This window comes from Capsicum annuum, chromosome 5, assembly GCF_002878395.1.
Source record: "Capsicum annuum cultivar UCD-10X-F1 chromosome 5, UCD10Xv1.1, whole genome shotgun sequence".
Taxonomy (NCBI): Eukaryota; Viridiplantae; Streptophyta; class Magnoliopsida; order Solanales; family Solanaceae; genus Capsicum; species Capsicum annuum.
Window position 1 is genome coordinate 120741 of NC_061115.1, and position 9806 is coordinate 130546.

The window sequence follows — 9806 nt, forward strand, 5'->3', positions numbered from 1 at the left end:
CACACACACACAAGACACTCCTGAATCTTTATAATTTAAGCACTTGGCAAAAGCTCATAACACTTAGAATGCTTCTCATTCAACTTCACTACTTCAGAGGTCCTCTGTATCCACTTCATTGCTAATCAGCTACCAGTTCGATTTGAAGCAACAGACTAAGCGGGTAAACTCAATATATATGGAGAAGATACCTTCCATTTTATATCCTACAGCAATTAGATAAAAGCAATAAAACTTATAACCGAGTAACCTAATTGCTTGAGAGCATAAGAAGTTGGTCATTTTCTAACTAATTTGTCAAGCTTTATGAAGCATATCTACCATGTAGGCACTGGAAGAGGTATGATAGAATTTTTTTAACTTAATAATACTACACATGGTTTTCTTTCTTAATTTCCAGGGTGCTAGTGGTGATCCAAAGTATCTCAGCGCAGAAACTGGGGCTATGGTATGTTTTTATTGATAAACAATTGCAATTTAGCAACAGTTCATTTGCCCTGCTTTTGGAAGTCAATGATTCATTGCCATAATTAACTTGTAGTTATTTGGCATCTGTTGAAGCTTCTATCAACTTTATTTGACACATAACTAAAACTCTTTTCTTGGTGGTACAGTTTGTTTTCCTTACTGGTGGAAGTGTGTTACTGACACTCATTATCAATGGATCTACTTCACAATTACTTCTAAGTCTCTTTGGTATGGATGCTCTATCAGAAAGTGAGGTAAGATTCTGGTGTAACTGAAGTCCTCTTGTATTAAGGAACTTACCTGCCTTGGAAATTGTGATTCATGATGTTGTTTTATGTAATTTCACTTTGTTAATCAGTGCCCAACAGTGTTCAATATCAGTAATTACCCGTTGCATTGAAAACTTGAAAACCCTACATGTCCTTTTCTGTATATTCGATCTTATCAATCAGCTTTTTGGTGTTATAGAATGAGAGGAATCAATGATGTTTCGGGGAAAGGAGCATTTTTATATAACTTGAAATACAAGTTCCTGTATTTAGTAATTAGTGCCGAATTCTCCAAAATTTGATGTAGTGTATACCTTGATAGACTTTCTAACATCACTGGAGGAAGTTGGATGTTGACTAACCTACACCTCCTTTTTACTAATCCCCACATCACCTTATTGATGGTTTTCTTTATTCTATAAGATTATAGTTACTTAAAAAGTGAGTACTATGCTACCTGCATGTTTTTAAACCTTTGCATCCTCTGATCTATACTTTGTTTGTGGCCTTTGTAAGCCTCTCAATGCACAAGGATCATCAGCTTGAACTGATATTGGTCCTATTTCCTGATAAAATATTTTCATGTAAATCTAGAGAGAAATATCTGCAGAGAACTGACAATCAAAATAACATCTGCATAGCTAATTCATTCTTGTCTTTGTTAACTTCAAGTATGTGGCAAATGACAAAGAAACATATGTAGTGCACTCAACCACTGCTTGTAGTTTCATATTTGAGATGTGATCTTTTTGTTATGGGAGCCATCCTGCTTATAGGACAATTTGTTTCAGGAAACCATGGTCAATTATGCAAAGAATCAACTACTGAGAAAGGCTGAAGAGTTTTCTAGAATCTGTAGTGGAAGCAATAATCCTTTCGACTGGGTGACTGTTGGAGGTTATGCCACATGCATAAAAGATGTCTGTGAAGACACAGTTTGGCCTCCCTGTACCACCAACCATGGCTATCTAGAAATCGATGATATGAAGACTATGCGAGTATGCTTTCTGAAAGGTTAGTAACAGCACCGGTCCTGGTTGGTCTATAGTTTGCTTTTATAACCTTTCTGGTGTCAAGCTCCTGCATGTCTCATCTGGACTTTCAGCTTCCCCCTTGCTTTCTTTTGTTAGTGTTGCATATCAGATATTGCTTCTCTTATCTATTTGATTGATAGATTTTGATGTGGTACATTGATCATGAACTAGGGTCCTTATTTTGTGAGTTAGACTTCAAATATTTTCAGTTTTGTTCCTATCAAAGACCTGCTTGTTCTAATTCTCTAAACCGAGCAATATAAGGATATGAAGAGTTACACAGCAGTGTGACGTCCTCTAATGATTTGAACCTTCACTATTTGCACCATAAGTTGCACCAGGACCCTGTTGGTATGTGATTCTGTGAGCTTACATCATGCAGAAATTTGCTTGTAGAACGTCCGTCTTCTTTACCTCATCTCTACATCCCTTCTTGGTTACATTTCATTAAAAATTCGTGCCATCTATTTTCCTTTGCTAATAGGAGTAAGCATGCAACTCCATATTATCCAAATATCTTAAAGCTAACCATCACAGGAAATCTCAAAGCCCCGAGCTCCGACATATACATGTAACTTTGAAATTTTGCCACCTCGAAAATCCTCATTAGCTGTTAAAGCCGTATGCTTGAGTTATTTTTGTTCTTCATTAATATTCACCTTGTGGACTTTTTTCAAGACAGGACTTCTTTTCTCCTTTTTGTCTTTCATTCTTAATGCCTTTAGATTATTTTTCATTGCCCTACTTCAGTTTGCATTTTTTTTTCGGGTACAGCTACTCGTGAGGCTTACTGGTCAACATTCAACGAGGGGAGGATAACTAAATCCACTATCAGTGTTTTGATGGAGTCGATAGAGGAGGCAATCGATTTGGCTAATCAGGGATTGCATGACTGGAATTATATTTCTACTCACCTCAAGTTTCCAGGATATTATAAATTCTTCAGTGCACGTGTTTGTCCTCCCTGGCTGACAAGGTGGTTTGTTCTAAAGAAATTACAGGATAGTTGCCATATATGTTCTGCATTTATCCATGCTCACAGAATCGCAAGACAGCTTCTTCTTGACTATACTGGTAAGAGTGGGTAGCATCTTTGGATAAAAAAATGTGGCTGATGCAGTAGGTAGACATTGTGCAGTAATTCTTATATCTAATCAGGTTCTAACAACAATGGTTTTGCATGTGTACTTTTTCTTTCTCAACATGGAATGCCAAAGTCATACTCTTTGAGAGTCGTGCCTCCTGTTGCATGGTTTTGCATGTCTTCTTTTCTCCTTGTTTCGTTACCTTTCTTTGTTGAGCAACTCTGACAGGAATCTAAGTCTTCATGGATCTAAATGTTGTGGAGTTGGCTCATGAAGTTATCTAACAATCTCTCTACATTTTAAAGGTGACAATGGAAACGCTGCTATTGTTGTTGGCGAAAGTGAAGTCGAAGAACTAGAAGCAAGGAACTTTCTAGAAAATGCCAAGAATTCAATGCCCGAGGTTTGTGAACATTTTTGCGGGAAATCATGCATTGTTGCTCTTGTTCAAATGCTCATTGACCTTTTGATTATCAAGAGTTCGCAACATAATTTTCTTAAATTCATGTCTACTTGCTGGAATATTCCACTATGCTTGCTCCACACTCATCCTAGTTAGAGGATGATGAGTTGCGCGAAGCTCCTGGGGAAGGGTAAAAAAGTATATAAAGACTACAATGATCAATGAGCAAATATTCTTATAAAAACATTAAAATTACACAAGCTTATCACACAAGGTCAGCTCAATTTAACCCTTTGAATTCTGACCATTCTAGATCATACATCAAACAGAATCAAGGCAAGTTACATTTTCAATGCTGAAGTCTCTCGATGAGTGTCTCAGTGATATGGAGAAAGATGGGATTTTAACTGAGAAAGTTCTGCTGCATGTACATGATTTGCTCCAGGTAACTTTACTTCATGTGTCAATTTTACTGCGTTGCATTGTTTTTGTGTAATACTGATTGAGTAATTGTTTTGTGTATAAATGGTTTTCAACTCCAAACTAGAACGACCTTGAAAAGCTTTTGAGAAGTCCTCCTTCAGTAAGGATCCCGAAGCCAGGAGATGTCCTAAGTATCCATCCTTCGCTGGGAAACCTTTCTCCTGCTATTCAAAGCGATCTGGAACGCTCCGCGAATAGTATGTTGAAGACACCAGATTGTACACTCTATACCAAGGGTTCCAAGATGACAAGTGTCTGGCTAATAGGAAATGGATCAGTTAGGGTAAGTAAAAGACGCGCCAGGCATCTATCCATAACCTATATTTCCATATAGCTATAGCATTAATTGTATCTATGTGTGATCATTGAAAAACTTGCTTTCTTTCTTCTCCAGTCGAAAAGGAGCCCTTTTCCTATTCATTATCCCGTGGATTCAACATATCCTCGCGGAAGTATTTTAGGTCTGTACGAAGCTCTTGTCGGAAAGCCATATTTGTGCGATATGGTGACAGATTCTGTGGCTCTCTGCATCGAAATTAAGCTGGAGTCGATCATGTCAGTACTGTCCCGTGGAAATGGAGTAGAGGAATTGTTGTGGAAGGTGAGCTTTGACAATCTTTGCATGACTCTAAGTGCAACTCAAAACATTTACGTTATCAGAAGGGCACATTAAGTACCGTTGTAGTTGAACATACATGAGAAAATGCTGCTGTCGAGAATGGCTTCAGATAACAGAATTTTACTTTCTATTTATAAATCTATTATTTATATTGATGTAAAAGGAAAAGTTTTGCTATTTTAGTTTGGCAAGTTCTTCATAAACAAGGTACAATTTTTTCTGAATGTTATGATCCATCTCATGTGCAGGAGTGCATCATTGTTGTATCTAAGCTATTGGCGCCTGATATGTTCAAGAAATTCTCAATCCAAGAAGTAAGAAGTATCGTTGATGAAAGATCTGTCATGAATACTTTCTCAAGCCAAGAAGTAATAGAAACTTCTCATCATTCCATCAACTTCCTGTTAAGTGGTTGCTTAAGAGATCAAAGTACTGGACAACTTATTGAATGCCCAGCAATGTTGCCATGCTCCATTTTGAGTGAAAGTATCCCTTCTGCCTGCACCAATATAACGGGTAGGTCTCCTCATTATTATCTGTCTCCTTATGTGAAACTGTGGATACCATAGCGGGAGCTTTAGTGCACCGGGCTTGCCCTTTTTTTTTACCCAATCTCTGGTTGTCTCCTCCTGTTTAGTTGACTTCCTTTCTTGTTTTAACCAATACTTAGAACTTAGGGAAGTAACTGTGAGGAGTGTCTAAAATTAAAGTATTCCTGTAGTATGTATGGTTTTCTAACTTAGGTGCTTGGTGTTTTTGTAGGTGAGAGTTCTGGATCATATTCTTATTCAAAGTACAGAGTTGTGACACCAGCACGGATAGTTCGAATAGACATTTCAGCAGCATGAGAAGCAGGGGTGGCTCGAGGGTAGAGACGAGGTAATTTGTTCATGAATCCAGCTGAAGTACATGTTGGCTACTGCAGCTTTTTAAATCTGGAATTCAAGCACTTGTAGCATAGATCCATTCACAAATTGGACCAGCTACATGATCATTGTACGATCTCGCTGTTTATCCTTCTACCAAGTTTGGATATTCCCTACTTAGCAATTGAACCACTGTGAGAGCAACTTTCTGTGGGATCCATTTGTACAAAACTGTTAGAGAAACGCCCGTGAGTGCATCTATAAATAGTAGTAATTCTTACGTTGTATTGACTGTTAAAAATATGGTAAAGTGCATGAGAAAATAGTGAAAAAGAGAATTTTATTTGAAGGTTCTCTTGATGAAGCTTTGGACTCAGTATCTTGTTTTAATTTGTTGAATTATAGGACATTATCGCACTGTTTGTATAGTGAAAAAGACAAATCAAAAACCTTACTACTAGACCAGTGAAGATTTTGATGTAGTGAGCTTAAATCTCCGATATCAATGCGAAATACATTTTATTTTTCGATTATAACTGTATTTCCATTGTAGCTCATCCAGATATCCGTTTAGACAAGCTCGACTATATGCTATAGATTGAAAATGCATAACAAAAACTGTACAAGTACCATCTGCTTCAACGCCGTCAACTTACCAGTTACAATACTATCTCATCTGCATCTTTATCAGCTCCCGTACATACTATGGAAGGTCTTTGTAGTATATTATATGCTATCATTTAACTATTCTACTGCATTTAAGTTAATTTGCCTAAGCCTGAAAGGACGTCTACCTTTCTACTAAGTATCCTACTCTATATGTACCGATCTCTAGCTTACTTACTGTGAAGGCTTGATAGTCGAAGCAGTTGGTAGAAACAGAATGGATGGAATGTCCCTGATCCGGTATCCACTGCCCCACCAAGAGGCAAGACAAAGGCCCATGATAGCCATTGCAACTACAGAACATGCAGGGGGTACCGCTTGACTGCTTCCGAGGAATTGAGTTGCAAGTAGACCCGCCAGAGTAGAACTCTGCATTCCTGTGCATAATGAAATTGTCTTGCAGACTTCTTCTTCAAACCTGCCATTGTAGTTGAGTCTTCATTTAAGAAAATAAAATAAAATAAAATGGATGTTTTACTCAAAAACACAATGAAAGAAGAGTCGGTGAGAAAGAACACCACAGGTTCTTCAAGCCCAGAGACGGCAACAAATTGAAGAAAATAAAGATAGCATTTCAGCAGCAAAAGTGGAAGATTATTAAATTTTTGAGCGAAGAATTTTTATTTTTTTACGAGTGAAGAATCCACATACAAAAAAGTTATCTTATGCTGGCCGAACTCAGCTTGTGCAATCTGTGTTATTTGGGGTACAATCATATTGGTCACAATTATTTCAAATGCCAGTAAATGTCCTCAAATTGATCGACGCTTGTTATAGAAGCTTTATATGGTCTAGTATTCATACCATTACCTAGAAAGCCCTTGTGGCATGGGAGAGTGTATGCTTGCCCAGATGTAATGGGGGTCTAAACATCATTAATATCATGTTTTCTATGGCTACAGTTGCAGGGGAAGTTACTATAGAATAGCCAAATGGGGAATGCCGGTAGATTTGGAATGTGTGCTTTGTCACAAATATCCTGAGTCAAGAGATCACTTATTTCTAAGTTGTGAATTTTCAGCTCGTGTGGATGCAGAAACAACAATCAGGTGCTACTACCTGAGAACAGAACTTGGTGTGGATTCTTCAGGACTCTAAAGGTCGAACACCGCAAGCTCACCTTTTCAGAACAAGCTATGCGGAGTATGTGTATGCTATATGGATGGAAAGAAATCAACGGATGTTTGAAAAGAAGACCAGAGATTGGGGCAGCATTGCAAGGGAGGTAGTTTATATGACCTGTAGTAGATTATCTCGTAGGGTGCAAAATTTGGTTCACACGTTAGTGTTCTAGCCTAGTACCGGAGACTGCATAGAAAACTAGTAGCCCAGAGTACGAAAAAAAAGAGAGTTTGGATAGTCCTTTTTACGAGAAGTCAGAAATACCCTCTTATGATGCAGTAGATGGTACGTATATTGATGAGTATCACATAATCTAATAACAGGAAAGTAATGATTATCATGACAGAAAATGTGTCACGAGTGTAGTGCTTGAATCACAAACGCATTTCATCGCATAAAACAGGATGCAGCTAGAAGAATCTAGCCAATTACCTGAAAATTGGAAGTTTCGAGAGCCAATAACCCACTGCAAATGCCATTGCATGAAATGTCAGTACGGGAGCAATCAATTTTGCACCCTCAGCAGAAAGAATCTGAGTTCGATTGATTGCAAGAGGGCTGCCAATACACAATGAAGTACAAATCATGGCAACAAATGGCATCACAGGTTGAATAACAGACACTACTGGTTTTGCATAGGTGTTCAGCGCTAAGCCAAGAGTTATGGGGAGAAGAACGACCTGCAAAGACGGTAAATGAAAGATTATGGAATCATTTTGCTGTAAACAACTGAGATATTATGATACTTTGCCTTTCATCTGTACTGTTTTACATACTACAGTTACACTGACTATGTTGGGGCATCTGATACCTGCAAGATTGACTTTGACATTGCAACTGCATCAACTGGAACGACTGAACCAATAAGAAGACCGGTTAAAGCTGGAGTAACAACAACTGAAGCGATGGTGCTTGAACTGGTTAAGAGAATACTGAATGCCACGTTGCTTTTGCTCAAGAAGCTAGCATAACTTGATAATTGAGCCCCTGCAACACAAGACATGAGGACAAAACCAGCGTAGAACGTCGAAGGCATCCCAAATGCCTGTGCTACCAGCAAGCCAAGAGCTGGCTTCACGACATACTGAGCAATGAATCCAATAGAGAAGGGCAAAGGTCTGCAACTAACAATGATCAAAAGCTTTAAAACCAAAATGCTAACTATGTTACCCGTGATCAGATCAAGTCCGTCCATAAAACTAGTAAACTTTGTCTTACCTTTTAATTGCAAGGGCAAAGTCATCAATAGAAAGTCTAATTCCAATCGACAACATGATTCCTCCAAGTGCTGGAGCGTACAATTCTTTAGACACCCTGCATTTTCCTCTTATCATTTTTACAAGCCAACAATATACAAATGTTGAACAAAGCATAAGGAGTCCCACATTAGCAAAACACAAAACACAGGAGAGATGCTGGGTCTAGGCCCAATGCGGACAATATCAATAGTAACTAGTTTATATGCATTTATGTTTTGTGTTTGTTATACTGTTACCGGTCCTAAGCCGGGGTCTACTTCACCTGAGGTAGAAGAAGATAGAGCATGTGGTTTACCATGTGAAAGTGGAAGGGTGAGAGAGAGCAGCAACAGCAGTAAGAGCCACAACAAAAGGAAGCAATGCAGAGAGTGCTTGTGAATAATCCACCTTTTCTTCATCTTCTTCAGCTGCATAAATGTTCCTCGAATTTGCACCAAACGACAGTAACAACGATAAGTTGCCTTCCCGTCTCTGCAAACCCACTACTCTCCTAATTAACGGCGACGAAATCGAACATGCAACAGAGTTTGAAGCTCCCCCATTAAACCGTTTTGAATTTTTTACAGCTTGATACCTTATAAAAAAGCTCTTCTTGCTATGGAATAATAATGAATTGGGGAAAGAAACAAATGGCTTCGGGTATTTAACGGATAAACATGGAATTGTTGACATTCTGAAGTTTTCCGATTAGTATGAGGGATCCCGATTCGCCGGAGAAAATTGGGTTCTTTCCCGGCGAGGGGAAAAAAAAAAGAAAGGAGAGGAGGAGCAAAGCGCTGAAGAGATGAGAAGAAGTTGAATACTACAACAAGTGCTGCTAGTTTTACTGGTATGTACGTCGACATGTGTGCTTGATGTAGGGGTATTTTCGTCCTTTCATTGTTGTTACCGCGCGTGTCTCTTTTCTTTGTTTGTATCAAAAAATTGTCTCTTTTTGGTGTATGGCGTATAAATCTACATCTCAGCTGAATTTAGGAGTTTTCATGGGGAGTTGTATTGTTTTGAATTTCAATTTCTCATATGCTTCTACTGAAACTATTAATTTCAACGGTTAGAAATTATTATCAATTTATGTCATCCTAGACCTAGACACTCTGCTTGGGTATATAAGGCTCTTTATCTGCTTAATTATAATTTCCTTTAAGATGACTTTCACTTACACTTTATTAAGTGGGTCATTCTTCATTTTCTATGTTTCTATTTGAAATCGTGGGATTTGAATGTCTGTTAATGTTACACGTCACGTTTTAAGTTTAAATCATTGTTGTAAGCGGAGGTGTTATAGTTGCATAGTTGAGCTTGTTGTGCTTCAAATTTAGTTGGAAATCCACTAGGAATGATTCATATATGTTTCAAGGGTTATAGGGGTGTAAATTGTAGCCGAGGGATGAAGATTTTAGTGATGCATCTGAAATAGCCCAACTTATTATTTTTTTTAATGAAGGGTTAACTGGTAATTATGACCAATTATTAATAGCATAGTTTCGCTCGTTTGACTACCCAGATGGCCCCGCCAACCCAAACGGACCACA

At 38.2% G+C, this 9806-nt stretch overlaps 2 protein-coding genes across 4 annotated transcripts in view; one reads left to right on the forward strand and one right to left on the reverse strand.

Annotated features, from left to right (window-relative positions):
- The window catches only part of LOC107869986 (sodium/hydrogen exchanger 7), an 11855-nt gene extending 6264 nt beyond the window's left edge, over positions 1-5591 (forward strand). The window contains exons 13-22 of one of the 2 annotated variants that reach the window (XM_047412307.1): positions 401-448; positions 615-722; positions 1529-1751; positions 2546-2845; positions 3162-3259; positions 3573-3704; positions 3807-4025; positions 4137-4343; positions 4610-4877; positions 5124-5591. In XM_047412307.1, coding sequence (XP_047268263.1) covers positions 401-448; positions 615-722; positions 1529-1751; positions 2546-2845; positions 3162-3259; positions 3573-3704; positions 3807-4025; positions 4137-4343; positions 4610-4877; positions 5124-5209 — 1689 coding nt within the window. In that variant the 3' untranslated portion in view covers positions 5210-5591. The remainder of the gene's footprint in view (positions 1-400; positions 449-614; positions 723-1528; positions 1752-2545; positions 2846-3161; positions 3260-3572; positions 3705-3806; positions 4026-4136; positions 4344-4609; positions 4878-5123) is intronic. The other variant, XM_047412308.1, reaches the window with a different exon arrangement.
- Positions 5592-5722: 131 nt separating this feature from the next.
- LOC107869987 (probable sodium/metabolite cotransporter BASS3, chloroplastic) lies at positions 5723-9279 on the reverse strand. Of its 2 annotated transcripts, none has more exons than XM_016716358.2 (5): positions 8570-9279; positions 8234-8329; positions 7827-8133; positions 7448-7695; positions 5723-6311 (listed from the first exon to the last, which is right to left on the reverse strand). In XM_016716358.2, the coding sequence occupies exons 1-5, from the start codon at positions 8944-8946 to the stop codon at positions 6068-6070; spliced, it is 1272 nt and encodes a 423-aa protein (XP_016571844.2). In that variant the 5' UTR covers positions 8947-9279; the 3' UTR covers positions 5723-6067. The 2 variants fall into 2 exon arrangements, with proteins under 2 accessions (XP_016571844.2, XP_016571843.2); XM_016716357.2 differs by having other exon boundaries at positions 7827-8139; positions 8570-9094.
- Positions 9280-9806: the final 527 nt, after the last annotated feature.